Genomic DNA, 23,605 nt, shown 5'->3' on the forward strand with positions numbered 1-23,605 from the left:
GAGCCACTGTATATCTAATAGCACGGTTACACTACAGCTTTTTGCCGGGTTAACCCACTTGATTTATTTGCTTAATCTGCTCAAATCTGACCAGATTTGCCATACAAAAATTAAATCCTCTCATGGCTGGGTTTATTTTAAATCCGGCACAAATCCACCAAAAATACAGTGTTGTATTCGGTATTTATGCAAAAAAATCCAACTCTACTCAAAAAGTACCAAAATTTGCAACAGAGTTTGTCGTATTTTACACGTTTACGATTGGTCGCATGAGATTTTATGGAGTTAATAAATCTAAAGTTATTTGGAAATCATAAAATTATGTATTTATTTTTGCTCTGTTCCAGAACCTGCAAGAAGCTACTATTTTTTACTACGATAACATTTTTTCCTTTATGTTATCGGAAAAAATAGTAAAAAATAGTAGATTCTTACAGTACTGGAACAGACCATTTGTTTCATTAAACACTTTTTTAACAAAAAGTACGATTGATACAATGATACAAAAATGTATCCACGTGTGTAAAATATACCAATATGAGCAAAGAGGGGACGATATCTCATACAAGAAATTGTAAAAGTGTAACACACGACTTTATTAGTTATTTTGTATGTATACGTAAACAAACATCAGCTGACAGTTTATACCCTCGAAAAGTTAAGTGTAACCAGCAAAGATTAACCCACTGGATCTATTAAACCCAGTGGGTTAACCTTCAATAGTGTAACCGGGGTATAAATGCAATGAGATTTGCTCTGTTTCATGATACAATTAAAAAGGTAGATGCTCAGCCCAGCTGATCGAATCTAAAACGTCAAAAAACTAGGAATTCGCCATGAAAAATAAAAACAAGAAACCATATGATTCGGTAAGTAAGAGATAGCATGTGTTCACTTTATAGACAAACACAAGCGATATAAACAGACAACAAGAGATCATTTGGCGAAAATTTTGACATTTTACATTACAAAAAAGTTGCTTTGTTGTAGCAATTCGCGTTGTTTCTACCTTTTTAATTGTACCATGCTCTGTTTATATAACACTGAACATACTCATTGAGACTAATGCTTGGTTTACATTTACGAAATCCACTCGATTTCAACTGTCAATTCCTCTACGTACACGTCAAATATAAGGTCTGTACGATAACTTCACAAGTAAAAAGTACTTGCAAGTACTCAGCAAGTTCTCAGTAACCTCTCTCCACTAATTTTACTCTCTCGAAGCTAAAAATTTGCAGAATGTTATAGACCAACAATTTGTAAAAACATGCAAGAAGTCAGCTGATTTGACAAACGAGAAGTCTGGCGGATAAGATTTAATTTAATAATCGAAGTTTGTTTAAGGACTGCCAATTCCTTTTCGTATACGCGTGGCACAATTACATAACAGGTAGATGCATCAGCCAACAACTACAACAAAAACGAGTTCAGGCCTTCAAAATTGAAATGAAAACTTTTACAAAGTAAATAAATATCAAATGAAAAATTTTATAAAGAAAATATTTTTCATTTTAAATTTTCATAGAACAAGAATCAAGCCCCAGTACTTCAAATGTCAAAAATGTTTTCCAAAAATAAAGCGATTCACACAATTTTTTCGACAAAATTTGGTTAGGCAGTTATTAATAAACACATTATTACAAATTTTTGTTTTTTTAATTTTGTGTTTTCAATTACAACAATGTTTTTGACAGCTTACAGTACATCAGCTGGGCTGATGGGGTACCTGTATGATTGTGCCATGCGTATACGTCAAATATAAATTCATCTGAAATCCATTGGATTTCGTTTTTCGTTCGAGTGGATTTCGTAAATGTAAACTAACTATTAGTCTAAATGAGCTGTATCATGTCAGAACTACCAGGTAGTGGTATCACACCAGCTGACCGAACATGAAAAGTCAAATCCCTTTATAAAAAATAATTTTTGTTGTAATTTCCCCAACAACATAAAGAAAGTTTTGACATAACATATTCAAAATTTTACGAGGCCACTACCTGGGTAATTGTGCCATGAGCTGTATCGTATGTAACATGGTACAAATACACAGGTAGCCGCATCGGCAATTGTTGGTAGCATAAGGTGTCAAAATTTGACATCAATTCAATGCAGTTGACACATTATAGCCCTGTTCCTTTACGTTCAAGAATCTTCAAGTTTTACAACTTTTTACTCGAAAAGCGTTCCTTTACTTCAGACACAATACAATTCATATGGGAGCAGTTTTCAACTTTTACTACTTTTGCCGGTTTTACCACTTTCAGAAGTAAAGGAACAGACCATATGTTACCATCAGCTGGCATGATAATGCTACCTGTATTATTGTACCATGACATGTAATGAGTATGTTCAGTGTAATATAAACAGAGCATGCATGGGTCAAGAAAAACAATTCATGTCCTTTCCTTTTGTACCTCATCAAAATTAAATTAAGTAATATTGCACATTTGAAGGAAGAACAAACGAGATAAAATAGCATTTGTGAAGCTATTTAAAAGGGAAATTGTGAAATAGGTAGTAGAATTCTAAGTGTCTTGTTGTAAATGGACAGAAAAGACACCATTCAATACCATTAAATGGTGGTAACTAAAGGTGATTTTAAATTTATGTTCTTATACAATTACTTTTATTTAGTACAATGTTAAGTGATCTCATTGATCTTTCCTCTAGATGCTTGTAAGGAGGAGACACCATATTTAGGGTAAAAACATGATTTCCCGTTTCGGATGACACTTGCATCGTAAATGTGGTGGTGCATTCTCGACATGGAGAGCTATTCTTATACGGTGTTAGCACACTCCTTTTCGCCTTATTACTTTCGTGGTGCTCTATAAACCCACGGTTAAAATAACACTATAACGTTGTTGAATAACCATATTTCATATGGCCCCATTGACCATGACTTGTTCTAGTCGTTCTTTGCCCAAGAGCCAAGGCCTTCATCAATTGCCGCACCTACATCCACAAAAATACCCATTACCACCACCTTACATAGTACAACAACGACAAGGGAGAGAAATTTCAAACGTATCTACCCAGCAAACCAATCGTACCGATATCGTAACGAAATCGGAACAAATTTCGGACGTTACGTCCGATATCTGATCCGAAATCGTAACGATATCTTAACGAAAGTTGTATGAAGTGGTTGACATAATTTCGGAACGAATTGTCGGAGCGAAATCGGATCGATTTCGGTCAGAATTCGCAACGAAATCGGAACAAAATCCTTGGGAAATTCGGAATTCGAATTTCTTCCTCCGAATTTTCGTACAGATTTCTGAACGATTTCGGAATAATGTCGTATGAAAATCGGAGGTACCTTCCGAACTTTCGTAAAGGTTTCTGAACAATTTTGGAATAATTTCGTATGATTATCGAAGAAAAAAAATTTTTCTTTGATGCCTCTTTTTTATTGATAATTTTTTTTTATTGGAAGATTATAATTTCAATGATATCTAGTGATTTTTACTGTTGTTATCATTTTGTAGTTATAGTAGAACAATGTAAACTTTGTGTACGAATATGTTGAGTTTATCAGCACTAGCTTGAATTATTATATGTTGCATTTATATTTAAAATATTTAAAAAATGTATATGCGAATTTTATAACCAGCCATTTTGTTTTTCGACAACAAACTAAAATGTTACTTTTTAGATATATACAAAAGGTGGTTGTTGTGCGAAGGGAAAATTGTTTCCGACATATCGATCCGAATTCGTAACGAAATCGGAAGAAAAACATTAGCAAATTCGAAGGGAAATTCACTTCCGACATTTTCTCCGAAATCGGAACGAAATCTGAACAAATTCCCCTACGAAAAATCGTATAGAAATCGATACGAAATCTGAACGATTTTGCTTCCGAAATTGTTTCGATATGTCGGACATCCGACATTTGGTTTGCTGGGTAATGATTTTCACTATTATCATTTTGTAGTTATAGTAGAACAATGTAAACCATGTGTAAATATGTTGAGTCTATCAGCACTAACTTGGATTATTATATGTTGCATTTATATTTAAAATATTTAAAAACTGTATATGCGAATTTTATAACCAACCCTTTTGTTTTTCGACAACAAACTAAAAGGTTGCTTGTTAGATACATATATACAAAAGGTGGTTGTTGTGTGAAGGGAAATTTGTTTCCCACATATCGATCAGAATTCGTAACGAAATCCGAAGAAAAACATTAGCATATTCGAAGGGAAATTTACTTCCGACATTTTCTCCGAAATCGGAACGAAATCTGAACGAATTCCCCTACGAAAAATCGTTTAGAAATCGGAACGAAATCTGAAAGATTTTGCTTCCGAAATTGTTCAGACATTTGGTTTGCTGGGATCCTTTTGTCCAGAATTCAATATGTAATCATTTAAACTTTGCCCACAATTTACTTATTCCTGCACCAATGTTGCATTGCTTCAGATGGTCCAGCCACTTTTTCGGCTTGTGTTCGCATGCTAGCCTGCTTAGTTCAAGTGTAAGTTCTCTAACTCTTGAGTCTTTAGGGCCCGTCCCGTCGCCTCTTCTGTGAAATTTGTTCTGATTTCAGGTATTCGATCAGTAGGTTTGTATCGAGAAGTTGCAGCCGTGATGATGTCCCCGAATGTACAGCTCTCTGAAGCGGTGAGTGGTAAATTCTTCGAATACTTGACATGGTTCCGAATAGTACGGATCCCATGAAGTCGTGGTGATCTGTTTACTGATATGATGATCGGAAGAGGGTAAAGGGGGTGCCACAATGCTTGCAGCTGCAACAGAAGCTGAAGACATAATAATACGTGAACGCGAGGTGAAGACTGAACCTAATGAAAGTGATCCCGAAGGCGGTCCGAAGAAGCGTTGTTCACATTGCCGTAAGAAGGGGCACACGGTTGAAAACTGTTTTAAGAAGCAACATGAGTTTGCAAAAGCTCTGGCTGAGGCGGAGTTAGCATTGGTGAAACCAAAGCTTGCCTGTTATGGCTGCAACGCTCCTGGCTATGTTCGTTCGAATTGCCCGAATTGTAGCAAGGAGACAAAAATTATGTCGCCAATGATGCTGGGATTCAATCCCTTGGGTATATGGGTTGGTCGAGACATCCCCATAGTGAATGTTGAACTTTTTGGTATCCCGGGTCAGGCTTATTTTGACACTGGAGCCAAAAAAAGTGTCGCTAGCTCCAATTTATGGCGCCTAATGAAGTTCAAAGGCTGCACATTTCAAACGGAGGATTGTCAAACCGTACTTTCCGATGGTACAACAACTGTGCGAGAGATCTTAACGACGACATGTAACATTGGCATAGGTGGCAGAAGTTTGGACATAAAATTTTTGATCTTTCCAGACGACAAAAATAATCGCACATTACTTGGCAGCGATTTTCTAGAACAGGCGCAAATTGTTTTGAACATGGGACAAAGATACTGGCACTTTGAAGGTAGTCCATCGCAAGTTTTTGATTTCGCCGAAGAATGGCCATTAGAATTGAATTTGATTGAAACAATAAAAGTGGTCGAGGCACAACCCAAGCGAAAGGCATCGACGGAAGCTGCACCTGAACACGATGAGCCGCAATTTATTACGCCAAAGAGAACTTGTCAAAATGTCGTTTCTAAGGTTGAATCGTATGATCCAGATTATGATCAAAGTGATCACAATCCTCATTCTGTACGCCCAGATATGGTCACAACTGAAAGAACAAAAGCTAGTGAATTATTCCCAAGTACATCAAATAAGAACCAGGAGGATATAGATTCGAAGTTTTTTATACCACTTTAATTTCTTATTGTATAAAGTTTTTAAAAGTGAACAATAAAGTACAAAATTGAATGAAAAATCAAAATAAATTTACAAAAATCGTTTCTTTTTCGCTTAATCTGGCTCTGGGTCTGCCTCCAATTCTAGGAATGTGGGTTGTTCGATGTTTTGTAGAACGTTTCTGAAAGAAGGGTGCTTCCATAGACCCTTTCTGAAAGAAAGAGTGCTTGTATAGACATTTTCTAAAAGAAAGGGATGCTTCTTTAAAAATTTTAAAATTCACGTCTTGTAAATAGTTGGAACAAATATTTTTAAAAATCCACGTCTTGCGGGTTGTTGGAAAAAATATTCTTTTAAAAAATTCACATCTGGAAAAAAAATTCTTTTAAAAAATTCACGTCTGGAAAAAATATTTTTTTAAAAAATCCACATCTTGTGGGTAGTTGGAAAAAATATTCTTTAAAAAATTCACATCTGGAAAAAAAATTCTTTTAAAAGATTCACGTCTGGAAAAAATATTCTTTTAAAAAATCCACATCTTGTGGGTAGTTGGAAAAAATATTCTTTTAAAAAATCCACATCTTGTGGGTAGTTGGAAAAAATATTCTTTTAAAAAATCCACATCTTGTGGGTAGTTGGAAAAAATATTCTTTTAAACAATCCACATCTTGTGGGTAGTTGGAAAAAATATTCTTTTAAAAAATCCACGTCTTGTGGGTAGTTGGAAAAAATATTCTTTTAAAAAATCCATGTCTTGTTGGTAGTTGGAAAAAATATTTTTTTAAAAAAATCCACGTCTTGTGGGTAGTTGGAAAAAATATTCTTTTAAAAAATCCACGTCTTGTGGGTAGTTGGAAAAAATATTCTTTTAAAAAATCCACGTCTTGTGGGTAGTTGGAAATAATATTCTTTTAAAAGATCCACGTATTGTGGGTAGTTGGAAAAAATATTCTTTTAAAAAATCCACATCTTGTGGGTAGTTGGAAAAAATATTCTTTTAAAAATCCACGTCTTGTGGGTAGTTGGAAAAAATATTCTTTTAAAAAATCCACGTCTTGTGGGTAGTTGGAAAAAATATTATTTTAAAAAATCCACGTCTTGTGGGTTGTTGGAAAAAATATTATTTTAAAAAATCCACGTCTTGTGGGTTGTTGGAAAAAATATTATTTTAAAAAATCCACGTCTTGAGGGTCAATGGAAAAAATATTATTTTAAAAAATCCACGTATTGTGGGTTGTTAGAAAAATATTCTTTTAAAAAAATGCATGTCTTGAGGGTCAATGAAAAAAATAATCTTCTAAAAAAGCCACGTCTTGAGGGCCAATGGAAAAAAATATTCTTTTAAAAATCCACGTCTTGAGGGCCAATGGAAAAAATATCCTTTTAAAAAATCCACGTCTTGTGGGTAGTTGGAAAAAATATTCTTTTAAAAAATCCACGTCTTGTGGGTAGTTGGAAAAAATATTCTTTTAAAAAATCCACGTCTTGTGGGTAGTTGGAAAAAATATTCTTTTAAAAAATCCACGTCTTGTGGGTAGTTGGAAAAAATATTCTTTTAAAAAATCCACGTCTTGTGGGTAGTTGGAAAAAATATTCTTTTAAAAAATCCACGTCTTGTGGGTAGTTGGAAAAAATATTCTTTTAAAAAATCCACGTCTTGTGGGTAGTTGGAAAAAATATTCTTTTAAAAAATCCACGTCTTGTGGGTAGTTGGAAAAAATATTCTTTTAAAAAATCCACGTCTTGTGGGTAGTTGGAAAAAATATTCTTTTAAAAAATCCACGTCTTGTGGGTAGTTGGAAAAAATATTCTTTTAAAAAATCCACGTCTTGTGGGTAGTTGGAAAAAATATTCTTTTAAAAAATCCACGTCTTGTGGGTAGTTGGAAAAAATATTCTTTTAAAAAATCCACGTCTTGTGGGTAGTTGGAAAAAATATTCTTTAAAAAAATCCACGTCTTGTGGGTAGTTGGAAAAAATATTCTTTTAAAAAATCCACGTCTTGTGGGTAGTTGGAAAAAATATTCTTTTAAAAAATCCACGTCTTGTGGGTAGTTGGAAAAAATATTCTTTTAAAAGATCCACGTATTGTGGGTAGTTGGAAAAAATATTCTTTTAAAAAATCCACGTCTTGTGGGTAGTTGGAAAAAATATTCTTTTAAAAGATCCACGTATTGTGGGTAGTTGGAAAAAATATTCTTTTAAAAAATCCACGTCTTGTGGGTAGTTGGAAAAAATATTCTTTTAAAAAATCCACGTATTGTGGGTAGTTGGAAAAAATATTTTTTTAAAAAATCCACGTCTTGTGGGTAGTTGGAAAAAATATTCTTTTAAAAGATCCACGTCTTGTGGGTAGTTGGAAAAAATATTTTTTTAAAAAATCCACGTCTTGTGGGTAGTTGGAAAAAATATTTTTTTAAAAAATCCACGTCTTGTGGGTAGTTGGAAAAAATATTCTTTTAAAAGATCCACGTCTTGTGGGTATTTGGAAAAAATATTTTTTTAAAAAATCCACGTCTTGTGGGTAGTTGGAAAAAATATTTTTTTAAAAAATCCACGTCTTGTGGGTAGTTGGAAAAAATATTCTTTTAAAAGATCCACGTATTGTGGGTAGTTGGAAAAAATATTCTTTTAAAAAATCCACGTCTTGTGGGTAGTTGGAAAAAATATTCTTTTAAAAAATCCACGTCTTGTGGGTAGTTGGAAAAAATATTCTTTTAAAAAATCCACGTCTTGTGGGTAGTTGGAAAAAATATTCTTTTAAAAAATCCACGTCTTGTGGGTAGTTGGAAAAAAATATTCTTTTAAAAAATCCACGTCTTGTGGGTAGTTGGAAAAAATATTCTTTTAAAAAATTCACGTCTTGTGGGTAGTTGGAAAAAATATTCTTTTAAAAAATCCACGTCTTGTGGGTAGTTGGAAAAAAATATTCTTTTAAAAAATCCACGTCTTGTGGGTAGTTGGAAAAAATATTCTTTTAAAAAATCCACGTCTTGTGGGTAGTTGGAAAAAATATTCTTTTAAAAAATCCACGTCTTGTGGGTAGTTGGAAAAAAATATTCTTTTAAAAAATCCACGTCTTGTGGGTAGTTGGAAAAAATATTCTTTTAAAAAATCCACGTCTTGTGGGTAGTTGGAAAAAATATTCTTTTAAAAAATCCACGTCTTGTGGGTAGTTGGAAAAAATATTCTTTTAAAAAATCCACGTCTTGTGGGTAGTTGGAAAAAATATTCTTTTAAAAAATCCACGTCTTGTGGGTAGTTGGAAAAAATATTCTTTTAAAAAATTCACGTCTTGTGGGTAGTTGGAAAAAATATTCTTTTAAAAAATCCACGTCTTGTGGGTAGTTGGAAAAAATATTCTTTTAAAAAATCCACGTCTTGTGGGTAGTTGGAAAAAATATTCTTTTAAAAAATCCACGTCTTGTGGGTAGTTGGAAAAAATATTCTTTTAAAAAATCCACGTCTTGTGGGTAGTTGGAAAAAATATTCTTTAAAAAAATCCACGTCTTGTGGGTAGTTGGAAAAAATATTCTTTTAAAAAATCCACGTCTTGTGGGTAGTTGGAAAAAATATTCTTTTAAAAAATCCACGTCTTGTGGGTAGTTGGTAAAAATATTCTTTTAAAGAAACTCACGTCTTGTGGGTAGTTAGAAAAAATATTCTTTTAAAAAATCCACGTCTTGTGGGTAGTTGGAAAAAATATTCTTTTAAAAGATCCACGTATTGTGGGTAGTTGGAAAAAATATTCTTTTAAAAAATCCACGTCTTGTGGGTAGTTGGAAAAAATATTCTTTTAAAAAATCCACGTATTGTGGGTAGTTGGAAAAAATATTTTTTTAAAAAATCCACGTCTTGTGGGTAGTTGGAAAAAATATTTTTTTAAAAAATCCACGTCTTGTGGGTAGTTGGAAAAAATATTCTTTTAAAAGATCCACGTCTTGTGGGTATTTGGAAAAAATATTTTTTTAAAAAATCCACGTCTTGTGGGTAGTTGGAAAAAATATTTTTTTAAAAAATCCACGTCTTGTGGGTAGTTGGAAAAAATATTCTTTTAAAAGATCCACGTATTGTGGGTAGTTGGAAAAAATATTCTTTTAAAAAATCCACGTATTGTGGGTAGTTGGTAAAAATATTCTTTTAAAGAAACTCACGTCTTGTGGGTAGTTGGAAAAAATATTCTTTTAAAAAATCCACGTCTTGTGGGTAGTTGGAAAAAATATTCTTTAAAAAAATCCACGTCTTGTGGGTAGTTGGAAAAAATATTCTTTTAAAAAATCCACGTCTTGTGGGTAGTTGGAAAAAATATTCTTTTAAAAAATCCACGTCTTGTGGGTAGTTGGTAAAAATATTCTTTTAAAGAAACTCACGTCTTGTGGGTAGTTAGAAAAAATATTCTTTTAAAAAATCCACGTCTTGTGGGTAGTTGGAAAAAATATTCTTTTAAAAAATCCACGTCTTGTGGGTAGTTGGAAAAAATATTCTTTTAAAAGATCCACGTATTGTGGGTAGTTGGAAAAAATATTCTTTTAAAAAATCCACGTCTTGTGGGTAGTTGGAAAAAATATTCTTTTAAAAAATCCACGTATTGTGGGTAGTTGGAAAAAATATTTTTTTAAAAAATCCACGTCTTGTGGGTAGTTGGAAAAAATATTTTTTTAAAAAATCCACGTCTTGTGGGTAGTTGGAAAAAATATTCTTTTAAAAGATCCACGTCTTGTGGGTATTTGGAAAAAATATTTTTTTAAAAAATCCACGTCTTGTGGGTAGTTGGAAAAAATATTTTTTTAAAAAATCCACGTCTTGTGGGTAGTTGGAAAAAATATTCTTTTAAAAGATCCACGTATTGTGGGTAGTTGGTAAAAATATTCTTTTAAAGAAACTCACGTCTTGTGGGTAGTTGGAAAAAATATTCTTTTAAAAAATCCACGTCTTGTGGGTAGTTGGAAAAAATATTCTTTAAAAAAATCCACGTCTTGTGGGTAGTTGGAAAAAATATTCTTTTAAAAAATCCACGTCTTGTGGGTAGTTGGAAAAAATATTCTTTTAAAAAATCCACGTCTTGTGGGTAGTTGGTAAAAATATTCTTTTAAAGAAACTCACGTCTTGTGGGTAGTTAGAAAAAATATTCTTTTAAAAAATCCACGTCTTGTGGGTAGTTGGAAAAAATATTCTTTTAAAAGATCCACGTATTGTGGGTAGTTGGAAAAAATATTCTTTTAAAAAATCCACGTCTTGTGGGTAGTTGGAAAAAATATTCTTTTAAAAAATCCACGTATTGTGGGTAGTTGGAAAAAATATTTTTTTAAAAAATCCACGTCTTGTGGGTAGTTGGAAAAAATATTTTTTTAAAAAATCCACGTCTTGTGGGTAGTTGGAAAAAATATTCTTTTAAAAGATCCACGTCTTGTGGGTATTTGGAAAAAATATTTTTTTAAAAAATCCACGTCTTGTGGGTAGTTGGAAAAAATATTTTTTTAAAAAATCCACGTCTTGTGGGTAGTTGGAAAAAATATTCTTTTAAAAGATCCACGTATTGTGGGTAGTTGGAAAAAATATTCTTTTAAAAAATCCACGTATTGTGGGTAGTTGGTAAAAATATTCTTTTAAAGAAACTCACGTCTTGTGGGTAGTTGCAAAAAATATTCTTTTAAAAAATCCACGTCTTGTGGGTAGTTGGAAAAAATATTCTTTTAAAAAATCCACGTCTTGTGGGTAGTTGGAAAAAATATTCTTTTAAAAAATCCACGTCTTGTGGGTAGTTGGAAAAAAATATTCTTTTAAAAAATCCACGTCTTGTGGGTAGTTGGAAAAAATATTCTTTTAAAAAATCCACGTCTTGTGGGTAGTTGGAAAAAATATTCTTTTAAAAAATCCACGTCTTGTGGGTAGTTGGAAAAAATATTCTTTTAAAAAATCCACGTCTTGTGGGTAGTTGGAAAAAATATTCTTTTAAAAAATCCACGTCTTGTGGGTAGTTGGAAAAAATATTCTTTTAAAAAATTCACGTCTTGTGGGTAGTTGGAAAAAATATTCTTTTAAAAAATCCACGTCTTGTGGGTAGTTGGAAAAAATATTCTTTTAAAAAATCCACGTCTTGTGGGTAGTTGGAAAAAATATTCTTTTAAAAAATCCACGTCTTGTGGGTAGTTGGAAAAAATATTCTTTTAAAAAATCCACGTCTTGTGGGTAGTTGGAAAAAATATTCTTTAAAAAAATCCACGTCTTGTGGGTAGTTGGAAAAAATATTCTTTTAAAAAATCCACGTCTTGTGGGTAGTTGGAAAAAATATTCTTTTAAAAAATCCACGTCTTGTGGGTAGTTGGTAAAAATATTCTTTTAAAGAAACTCACGTCTTGTGGGTAGTTAGAAAAAATATTCTTTTAAAAAATCCACGTCTTGTGGGTAGTTGGAAAAAATATTCTTTTAAAAGATCCACGTATTGTGGGTAGTTGGAAAAAATATTCTTTTAAAAAATCCACGTCTTGTGGGTAGTTGGAAAAAATATTCTTTTAAAAAATCCACGTATTGTGGGTAGTTGGAAAAAATATTTTTTTAAAAAATCCACGTCTTGTGGGTAGTTGGAAAAAATATTTTTTTAAAAAATCCACGTCTTGTGGGTAGTTGGAAAAAATATTTTTTTAAAAAATCCACGTCTTGTGGGTAGTTGGAAAAAATATTCTTTTAAAAGATCCACGTCTTGTGGGTATTTGGAAAAAATATTTTTTTAAAAAATCCACGTCTTGTGGGTAGTTGGAAAAAATATTTTTTTAAAAAATCCACGTCTTGTGGGTAGTTGGAAAAAATATTCTTTTAAATGATCCACGTATTGTGGGTAGTTGGAAAAAATATTCTTTTAAAAAATCCACGTATTGTGGGTAGTTGGAAAAAATATTCTTTTAAAAAATCCACGTCTTGTGGGTAGTTGGAAAAATATTCTTTTAAAAAATCCACGTCTTGTGGGTAGTTGGAAAAAATATTCTTTTAAAAAATCCACGTCTTGCGGGTAGTTGGAAAAAATATTTATTTAAAAAATCCACGTCTGCTGAGTAGTTGAAAAAATATTCTTTTAAAAAATCCACGTGTTGTGGGTAGTTGGAAAAAATATTCTTTTAAAAAATCCACGTATTGTGGGTAGTTGGAAAATTCGATTGATAGCCAAATAAAATGAAAGCATATTTTTAGGCGGCAGAAAGAAAGCATATTTTTTATTTAAAATTAACTTAAAACTTAACAATAAATTACCAATTTCTTTGTGCAATACCCAATACCAACAAAAATTCCGTACTAATAGTTTTTTGAAATTGAGGGAATACAACAATTTAACAACAAATCACAAAATTATCAATGTGCAACAGCCTCGTTTTATTAAACAAATAAACAAAAATTTTCTAATGATCAATCCATGTCATTAGAAAATATAAACAATAGCTAAGACCATTAGAATTCTATTGAATTAATTTGATGAAATTTATTTTATAAATGTTCGTTGATCACAATTTGATGGATTTCTTTCGACATAAATAAATAATTAAACATAAATTTCCATCAACAGTTTTGATTTGTTTTATTAGTGAATCTTAAATTTTACAAGATTTTTTGGGAAGATCTCCTGGTTAGATTTCAGTTGTCTTTTGTTATTTGTAGCGTGCGGAATACGATAAGAAAGTGTTAATTTTCTCTCATAATTAAAATTAAGTGAAATAAAATAATATAATTAACAAAATGCGTTTGCTACTTATCAGGTCGGTTCTTAAATAATTATAAAAAATTTAAAACCAATATTTGAAAACGACCAACAAAACGTGGATTTTTTAGAGAATATTTTTTGAAAGGCTCACACAAGGAGTGAATTTTTTAAAAGAATATTTTTTCCATTGGCCCTTAAGACGTGGATTTTTTAAAAGAATATTTTTTCAAAGGCTCACACAAGGCGTGGATTTTTTAAAAGAATATTTTTTCCATTGGCCCTTAAGACGTGGATTTTTTAAAAGAATATTTTTTCCATTGGCCCTCGAGACTTGGATTTTTTAAAAGAATATTATTTCCATTGGCCCTCACGACGTGGATTTTTTTAAAAGAATATTTTTTCCATTGGCCCTCGAGACTTGGATTTTTTAAAAGAATATTATTTCCATTGGCCCTCACGACGTGGATTTTTTTAAAAGAATTTTTTCCAATAGTTCTTATGACGTGGATTTTTTAAAAGAATAGTTTTTCCATTGGCCCGCAAGATGCGGATTTTTTAAAAGAATATTTTTTCCATTAGCCCTCAGGACGTGGATTTTTTAAAAGAATATTTTTTCCATTGGCCCCCAAGACGTGGATTTCTTAAAAGAAAATTTTTTCCATTGGCCCTCAAGACGTGGATTTTTAAAAGAATATTTTTTCCATTGGCCCTCAAGACGTGGATTTTTTAAAAGAATATTTTTTCCATTGGCCCTCAAGACGTGGATTTTTTAAAAGAATATTTTTTCCATTGGCCCTCAAGACGTGGATTTTTTAAAAGAATATTTTTTCCATTGGCCCTCAAGACGTGGATTTTTTAAAAGAATATTTTTTCCATTGGCCCTCAAGACGTGGATTTTTTAAAAGAATATTTTTTCCATTGGCCCTCAAGACGTGGATTTTTTAAAAGAATATTCTTCCATTGGCCCTCAAGACGTGGATTTTTTAAAAGAATATTTTTCCATTGGCCCTCAATGCGTGCATTTTTTAAAAGAATATTTTTCCATTGGCCCTCAAGACGTGGATTTTTTAAAAGAATATTTTTTCCATTGGCCCTCAAGACGTGGATTTTTTAAAAGAATATTTTTTCCATTGGCCCTCAAGACGTGGATTTTTTAAAAGAATATTTTTTCCATTGGCCCTCAAGACGTGGATTTTTTAAAAGAATATTTTTTCCATTGGCCCTCAAGACGTGGATTTTTTAAAAGAATATTTTTTCCATTGGCCCTCAAGACGTGGATTTTTTAAAAGAATATTTTTTCCATTGGCCCTCAAGACGTGGATTTTTTAAAAGAATATTTTTTCCATTGGCCCTCAAGACGTGGATTTTTTAAAAGAATATTTTTTCCATTGGCCCTCAAGACGTGGATTTTTTAAAAGAATATTTTTTCCATTGGCCCTCAAGACGTGGATTTTTTAAAAGAATATTTTTTCCATTGGCCCTCAAGACGTGGATTTTTTAAAAGAATATTTTTTCCATTGGCCCTCAAGACGTGGATTTTTTAAAAGAATATTTTTTCCATTGGCCCTCAAGACGTGGATTTTTTAAAAGAATATTTTTTCCATTGGCCCTCAAGACGTGGATTTTTTAAAAGAATATTTTTTCCATTGGCCCTCAAGACGTGGATTTTTTAAAAGAATATTTTTTCCATTGGCCCTCAAGACGTGGATTTTTTTAAAAGAATTTTTTCCATTAGTTCTCATGACGTGGATTTTTTAAAAGAATAGTTTTTCCATTGGCCCGCAAGATGCGGATTTTTTAAAAGAATATTTTTTCCATTAGCCCTCAGGACGTGGATTTTTTAAAAGAATATTTTTTCCATTGGCCCTCAAGACGTGGATTTTTTAAAAGAATATTTTTTCCATTGGCCCTCACGACGTGGATTTTTTTAAAAGAATATTTTTTCCATTGGCCCTCACGACGTGGATTTTTTTAAAAGAATTTTTTCCATTAGTTCTCATGACGTGGATTTTTTAAAAGAATAGTTTTTCCATTGGCCCGCTAGATGCGGATTTTTTAAAAGAATATTTTTTCCATTAGCCCTCAGGACGTGGATTTTTTAAAAGAATATTTTTTCCATTGGCCCTCAAGACGTGGATTTTTAAAAGAATATTTTTTCCATTGGCCCTCAAGACGTGGATTTTTTAAAAGAATATTTTTTCCATTGGCCCTCAAGACGTGGATTTTTTAAAAGAATATTTTTTCCATTGGCCCTCAAGACGTGGATTTCTTAAAAGAATATTTTTTCCATTGGCCCTCAAGACGTGGATTTCTTAAAAGAATATTTTTTCCATTGGCCCTCAAGACGTGGATTTTTTAAAAGAATATTTTTTCCATTGGCCCTCAAGACGTAGATTTTTTAAAAGAATATTTTTTCCATTGGCCCTCAAGACGTGGATTTTTTAAAAGAATATTTTTTCCATTGGCCCTCATGACGTGGATTTTTTAAAAGAATATTTTTTCCATTGGCCCTCAAGACGTGGATTTTTTAAAAGAATATTTTTTCCAAATACCCACAAGACGTAGATTTTTTATAAGAATATTTTTTCCAAATGCCCACAAGACGTAGATTTTTTATAAGAATATTTTTTCCATTGGCCCTCAAGACGTGAATTTTTTATAAGAATATTTCTCTTCCATTGACCCTCAAGACGTGGAGTTTTTAAAAGAAAAAATTTCCACTGGCCCCGTGGAGTTTTTAAACGAATATTTTTTCCAGTGGCCCTCAAGACGTGGATTTTTTAAAAGAATATGTTTTCCATAGGCCCTCAAGATGTGGATTATTTAAAAGAAGATTTTTTCCATTGGCCCTCAAGGTGTGGATTTTTACTAAATATTTTTTAATTTTTCTAGCCTTGGTACCTTCTTGCTATTTCCCTGGCTCATAGGTGGCCAAGATGTTACAAAGGATACTACAGAATCAGCCAAAAGTCTTGTAGCAAACCAGACAAAGGTTTTGCAAACTTCCACCATAGAAAATCTCCTGGCAAATGATGATGAGGATTATGAGGATTATGAAGATGATGAGAATGATAATGAAGACCAGGAAGGAATTGATGTAGAACCTGATAAAGATAAAAACAATGGAAGACGACGCCACAAGAAGATAAAACAGCATCTAGGCATAACCTATATGTGGGGTCAATGGGATAAATGGAGTCGTTGCGGCAGTGGATGTGTTCAATCGCGTAAACGTTCTTGTATAAAGAGGTGAGTAAAATTTCCAAATGTAATGTTTGATTTTAAGTGGTAAAACTTCTTTTAGGACCCAAAATTCCACCGATTCCGAACCTGTGGAAACCATATTCTATCCTGATCCGAAATTGGCAAACACCACCGGCTGTTTGGGTATCATGAAAAAATATCGCCTTTGTAATGCCGACAAATGCCCAACCGCCAATGGTTTGCAAATGCGCCACGAACAATGTTCACAATTTAATCGGATTATTATTCGTGGTCGCTATTATCAATGGGAAGCCTATGAGGATCCTTACAATGAATGTGAATTGCATTGTAAAGTTAAAGATTCCGACATAATTATGAACATGAATAAATCGGTCATTGATGGTACACCATGTCGCAAGCCAGCCATACATTATACCCACTATTATCGACGCAAGGCAGTGTGTGTGGAGGGTATATGCAAGGTAGGTACATATGTACATACTAAGATTTCATCCATCCAGCCAGTCAACTAGCCAAAGAGGCAGCGGCATATTATTGGCTTGGGTAGATTTTGATTATGTTCAAGTCACATTAAATAATGGTTAAGCGGGTGGAGTGATCCGACAGACATCCTGTCTGCCCTGTCTGCCTGTGTGCGTGCGAACAAGTGTTGCAGCTTTGGAATGCCATCTGGCTTGGGTGGACAGCCTGTCGGCATTTCATCTCAATCCTCAGTCTATTAATGTTGTTTGACTTGAACAAAAAAATATGAGCCTTGTTAAAGTTAATCATCCACATTTAAGCTGGTTTAAGCGACTAAACGTTTAGGCTATTTTGTAAAGTTTTCAACACGTTCGTCAATTTCATCATCAAGTCCGTCACAGTGCCTAGAATTATAGCAGCCTATTTTGTCTTAATGAACCCTTAAGGTGGCAATTGTCTTCGATAAATGCTATGGACAGGCTAATGATCACGATTGTTGGTTATATTGTTGTTGTTGTTTTCAACATCAAATTGATTAAGTTAACCTTTGAACTTGACAACAGGAATGTTTTATGTGAAGATATGAAGATGAAGATAATATTTAAGGATTAGTTCTCAAGGACATTTTAAAAAATATTTTTTCCAAATATCCACAAGACGTGGATTTTTTAAAGATTATTTTTTCCAACTTAACACAAGACGTGGATTTTTTAAAGATTATTTTTTCCAACTTAACACAAGACGTGGATTTTTTAAAGATTATTTTTTCCAACTTAACACAAGACGTGGATTTTTTAAAGATTATTTTTTCCAACTTAACACAAGACGTGGATTTTTTAAAGATTATTTTTTCCAACTTAACACAAGACGTGGATTTTTTAAAGATTATTTTTTCCAACTTAACACAAGACGTGGATTTTTTAAAGATTATTTTTTCCAACTTAACACAAGACGTGGATTTTTTAAAGATTTTTTTTCCAACTTAACACAAGACGTGGATTTTTTAAAGATTATTTTTTCCAACTTAACACAAGACGTGGATTTTTTAAAGATTATTTTTTCCAACTTAACACAAGACGTGGATTTTTTAAAGATTATTTTTTCCAACTTAACACAAGACGTGGATTTTTTAAAGAATATTTTTTCCAAACGTCCCTTAAGACGTGGATTTTTTAAAGATTATTTTTTCCAACTTAACACAAGACGTGGATTTTTTAAAGATTATTTTTTCCAACTTAACACAAGACGTGGATTTTTTAAAGATTATTTTTTCCAACTTAACACAAGACGTGGATTTTTTAAAGATTATTTTTTCCAACTTAACACAAGACGTGGATTTTTTAAAGAATATTTTTTCCAAACGTCCCTTAAGACGTGGATTTTTTAAAGATTATTTTTTCCAACTTAACACAAGACGTGGATTTTTTAAAGATTATTTTTTCCAACTTAACACAAGACGTGGATTTTTTAAAGATTATTTTTTCCAACTTAACACAAGACGTGGATTTTTTAAAGATTATTTTTTCCAACTTAACACAAGACGTGGATTTTTTAAAGATTATTTTTTCCAACTTAACACAAGACGTGGATTTTTTAAAGATTATTTTTTCCAACTTAACACAAGACGTGGATTTTTTAAAGATTATTTTTTCCAACTTAACACAAGACGTGGATTTTTTAAAGATTATTTTTTCCAACTTAACACAAGACGTGGATTTTTTAAAGATTATTTTTTCCAACTTAACACAAGACGTGGATTTTTTAAAGATTATTTTTTCCAACTTAACACAAGACGTGGATTTTTTAAAGATTATTTTTTCCAACTTAACACAAGACGTGGATTTTTTAAAGATTATTTTTTCCAACTTAACACAAGACGTGGATTTTTTAAAGATTATTTTTTCCAACTTAACACAAGACGTGGATTTTTTAAAGATTATTTTTTCCAACTTAACACAAGACGTGGATTTTTTAAAGATTATTTTTTCCAACTTAACACAAGACGTGGATTTTTTAAAGATTATTTTTTCCAACTTAACACAAGACGTGGATTTTTTAAAGATTATTTTTTCCAACTTAACACAAGACGTGGATTTTTTAAAGATTATTTTTTCCAACTTAACACAAGACGTGGATTTTTTAAAGATTATTTTTTCCAACTTAACACAAGACGTGGATTTTTTAAAGATTATTTTTTCCAACTTAACACAAGACGTGGATTTTTTAAAGATTATTTTTTCCAACTTAACACAAGACGTGGATTTTTTAAAGATTATTTTTTCCAACTTAACACAAGACGTGGATTTTTTAAAGATTATTTTTTCCAACTTAACACAAGACGTGGATTTTTTAAAGATTATTTTTTCCAACTTAACACAAGACGTGGATTTTTTAAAGATTATTTTTTCCAACTTAACACAAGACGTGGATTTTTTAAAGATTATTTTTTCCAACTTAACACAAGACGTGGATTTTTTAAAGATTATTTTTTCCAACTTAACACAAGACGTGGATTTTTTAAAGATTATTTTTTCCAACTTAACACAAGACGTGGATTTTTTAAAGATTATTTTTTCCAACTTAACACAAGACGTGGATTTTTTAAAGATTATTTTTTCCAACTTAACACAAGACGTGGATTTTTTAAAGATTATTTTTTCCAACTTAACACAAGACGTGGATTTTTTAAAGATTATTTTTTCCAACTTAACACAAGACGTGGATTTTTTAAAGATTATTTTTTCCAACTTAACACAAGACGTGGATTTTTTAAAGATTATTTTTTCCAACTTAACACAAGACGTGGATTTTTTAAAGAATATTTTTTCCAAACGTCCCTTAAGACGTGGATTTTTTAAAGATTATTTTTTCCAACTTAACACAAGACGTGGATTTTTTAAAGATTATTTTTTCCAACTTAACACAAGACGTGGATTTTTTAAAGATTATTTTTTCCAACTTAACACAAGACGTGGATTTTTTAAAGATTATTTTTTCCAACTTAACACAAGACGTGGATTTTTTAAAGATTATTTTTTCCAACTTAACACAAGACGTGGATTTTTTAAAGATTATTTTTTCCAACTTAACACAAGACGTGGATTTTTTAAAGATTATTTTTTCCAACTTAACACAAGACGTGGATTTTTTAAAGATTATTTTTTCCAACTTAACACAAGACGTGGATTTTTTAAAGATTATTTTTTCCAACTTAACACAAGACGTGGATTTTTTAAAGATTATTTTTTCCAACTTAACACAAGACGTGGATTTTTTAAAGATTATTTTTTCCAACATAACACAAGACGTGGATTTTTTAAAGATTATTTTTTCCAACTTAACACAAGACGTGGATTTTTTAAAGATTATTTTTTCCAACTTAACACAAGACGTGGATTTTTTAAAGATTATTTTTTCCAACTTAACACAAGACGTGGATTTTTTAAAGATTATTTTTTCCAACTTAACACAAGACGTGGATTTTTTAAAGATTATTTTTTCCAACTTAACACAAGACGTGGATTTTTTAAAGATTATTTTTTCCATCTTAACACAAGACGTGGATTTTTTAAAGATTATTTTTTCCAACTTAACACAAGACGTGGATTTTTTAAAGATTATTTTTTCCAACTTAACACAAGACGTGGATTTTTTAAAGAATATTTTTTCCAAACGTCCCTTAAGACGTGGATTTTTTAAAGATTATTTTTTCCAACTTAACACAAGACGTGGATTTTTTAAAGATTATTTTTTCCAACTTAACACAAGACGTGGATTTTTTAAAGATTATTTTTTCCAACTTAACACAAGACGTGGATTTTTTAAAGATTATTTTTTCCAACTTAACACAAGACGTGGATTTTTTAAAGATTATTTTTTCCAACTTAACACAAGACGTGGATTTTTTAAAGATTATTTTTTCCAACTTAACACAAGACGTGGATTTTTTAAAGATTATTTTTTCAAACTTAACACAAGACGTGGATTTTTTAAAGATTATTTTTTCCAACTTAACACAAGACGTGGATTTTTTAAAGATTATTTTTTCCAACTTAACACAAGACGTGGATTTTTTAAAGATTATTTTTTCCAACTTAACACAAGACGTGGATTTTTTAAAGATTATTTTTTCCAACTTAACACAAGACGTGGATTTTTTAAAGATTATTTTTTCCAACTTAACACAAGACGTGGATTTTTTAAAGATTATTTTTTCCAACTTAACACAAGACGTGGATTTTTTAAAGATTATTTTTTCCAACTTAACACAAGACGTGGATTTTTTAAAGATTATTTTTTCCAACTTAACACAAGACGTGGATTTTTTAAAGATTATTTTTTCCAACTTAACACAAGACGTGGATTTTTTAAAGATTATTTTTTCCAACTTAACACAAGACGTGGATTTTTTAAAGATTATTTTTTCCAACTTAACACAAGACGTGGATTTTTTAAAGATTATTTTTTCCAACTTAACACAAGACGTGGATTTTTTAAAGATTATTTTTTCCAACTTAACACAAGACGTGGATTTTTTAAAGATTATTTTTTCCAACTTAACACAAGACGTGGATTTTTTAAAGATTATTTTTTCCAACTTAACACAAGACGTGGATTTTTTAAAGATTATTTTTTCCAACTTAACACAAGACGTGGATTTTTTAAAGATTATTTTTTCCAACTTAACACAAGACGTGGATTTTTTAAAGATTATTTTTTCCAACTTAACACAAGACGTGGATTTTTTAAAGATTATTTTTTCCAACTTAACACAAGACGTGGATTTTTTAAAGATTATTTTTTCCAACTTAACACAAGACGTGGATTTTTTAAAGATTATTTTTTCCAACTTAACACAAGACGTGGATTTTTTAAAGATTATTTTTTCCAACTTAACACAAGACGTGGATTTTTTAAAGATTATTTTTTCCAACTTAACACAAGACGTGGATTTTTTAAAGATTATTTTTTCCAACTTAACACAAGACGTGGATTTTTTAAAGATTATTTTTTCCAACTTAACACAAGACGTGGATTTTTTAAAGATTATTTTTTCCAACTTAACACAAGACGTGGATTTTTTAAAGATTATTTTTTCCAACTTAACACAAGACGTGGATTTTTTAAAGATTATTTTTTCCAACTTAACACAAGACGTGGAATTTTTAAAGATTATTTTTTCCAACTTAACACAAGACGTGGATTTTTTAAAGATTATTTTTTCCAACTTAACACAAGACGTGGATTTTTTAAAGATTATTTTTTCCAACTTAACACAAGACGTGGATTTTTTAATGATTATTTTTTCCAACTTAACACAAGACGTGGATTTTTTAAAGATTATTTTTTCCAACTTAACACAAGACGTGGATTTTTTAAAGATTATTTTTTCCAACTTAACACAAGACGTGGATTTTTTAAAGATTATTTTTTCCAACTTAACACAAGACGTGGATTTTTTAAAGATTATTTTTTCCAACTTAACACAAGACGTGGATTTTTTAAAGATTATTTTTTCCAACTTAACACAAGACGTGGATTTTTTAAAGATTATTTTTTCCAACTTAACACAAGACGTGGATTTTTTAAAGATTATTTTTTCCAACTTAACACAAGACGTGGATTTTTTAAAGATTATTTTTTCCAACTTAACACAAGACGTGGATTTTTTAAAGATTATTTTTTCCAACTTAACACAAGACGTGGATTTTTTAAAGATTATTTTTTCCAACTTAACACAAGACGTGGATTTTTTAAAGATTATTTTTTCCAACTTAACACAAGACGTGGATTTTTTAAAGATTATTTTTTCCAACTTAACACAAGACGTGGATTTTTTAAAGATTATTTTTTCCAACTAAACACAAGACGTGGATTTTTTAAAGATTATTTTTTCCAACTTAACACAAGACGTGGATTTTTTAAAGATTATTTTTTCCAACTTAACACAAGACGTGGATTTTTTAAAGATTATTTTTTCCAACTTAACACAAGACGTGGATTTTTTAAAGATTATTTTTTCCAACTTAACACAAGACGTGGATTTTTTAAAGATTATTTTTTCCAACTTAACACAAGACGTGGATTTTTTAAAGATTATTTTTTCCAACTTAACACAAGACGTGGATTTTTTAAAGATTATTTTTTCCAACTTAACACAAGACGTGGATTTTTTTAAAGATTATTTTTTCCAACTTAACACAAGACGTGGATTTTTTAAACATAATTTTTTCCAACTTAACACAAGACGTGGATTTTTTAAAGATTATTTTTTCCAACTTAACACAAGACGTGGATTTTTTAAACATAATTTTTTCCAACTTAACACAAGACGTGGATTTTTTAAAGATTATTTTTTCCAACTTAACACAAGACGTGGATTTTTTAAAGATTATTTTTTCCAACTTAACACAAGACGTGGATTTTTTAAAGATTATTTTTTCCAACTTAACACAAGGCGTGGATTTTTTAAAGATTATT

The 23,605-nt window shown here is 31.1% G+C and overlaps 2 protein-coding genes across 5 annotated transcripts in view; both read left to right on the plus strand.

Annotated features, from left to right (window-relative positions):
- The first annotated feature begins 2,374 nt into the window (after window positions 1-2,374).
- Window positions 2,375-5,838, plus strand: LOC141392690 (uncharacterized). Of its 4 annotated transcripts, XM_073965572.1 has the most exons (3): window positions 2,375-2,595; window positions 2,674-4,489; window positions 4,577-5,838. In XM_073965572.1, the coding sequence occupies exon 3, from the start codon at window positions 4,751-4,753 to the stop codon at window positions 5,768-5,770; it is 1,020 nt and encodes a 339-aa protein (XP_073821673.1). In that variant the 5' UTR covers window positions 2,375-2,595; window positions 2,674-4,489; window positions 4,577-4,750; the 3' UTR covers window positions 5,771-5,838. The 4 variants fall into 4 exon arrangements, with proteins under 4 accessions (XP_073821673.1, XP_073821671.1, XP_073821672.1 ...); XM_073965570.1 differs by having other exon boundaries at window positions 2,375-4,489; window positions 4,574-5,838; XM_073965571.1 differs by having other exon boundaries at window positions 2,375-4,489.
- Window positions 5,839-13,373: 7,535 nt separating this feature from the next.
- LOC141392692 (thrombospondin type-1 domain-containing protein 4-like) overlaps window positions 13,374-23,605 on the plus strand; it is a 70,520-nt gene continuing 60,288 nt past the window's right edge. The window contains exons 1-3 of the mRNA XM_073965573.1: window positions 13,374-13,493; window positions 16,331-16,687; window positions 16,743-17,124. Of these exons, the coding sequence (XP_073821674.1) occupies window positions 13,474-13,493; window positions 16,331-16,687; window positions 16,743-17,124 (759 nt within the window). The 5' untranslated portion in view covers window positions 13,374-13,473. The remainder of the gene's footprint in view (window positions 13,494-16,330; window positions 16,688-16,742; window positions 17,125-23,605) is intronic.

Source organism: Musca autumnalis, unplaced genomic scaffold (genome assembly GCF_047663935.1).
Source record: "Musca autumnalis isolate F117 unplaced genomic scaffold, ASM4766393v1 scaffold_2, whole genome shotgun sequence".
Lineage (NCBI taxonomy): Eukaryota > Metazoa > Arthropoda > Insecta > Diptera > Muscidae > Musca > Musca autumnalis.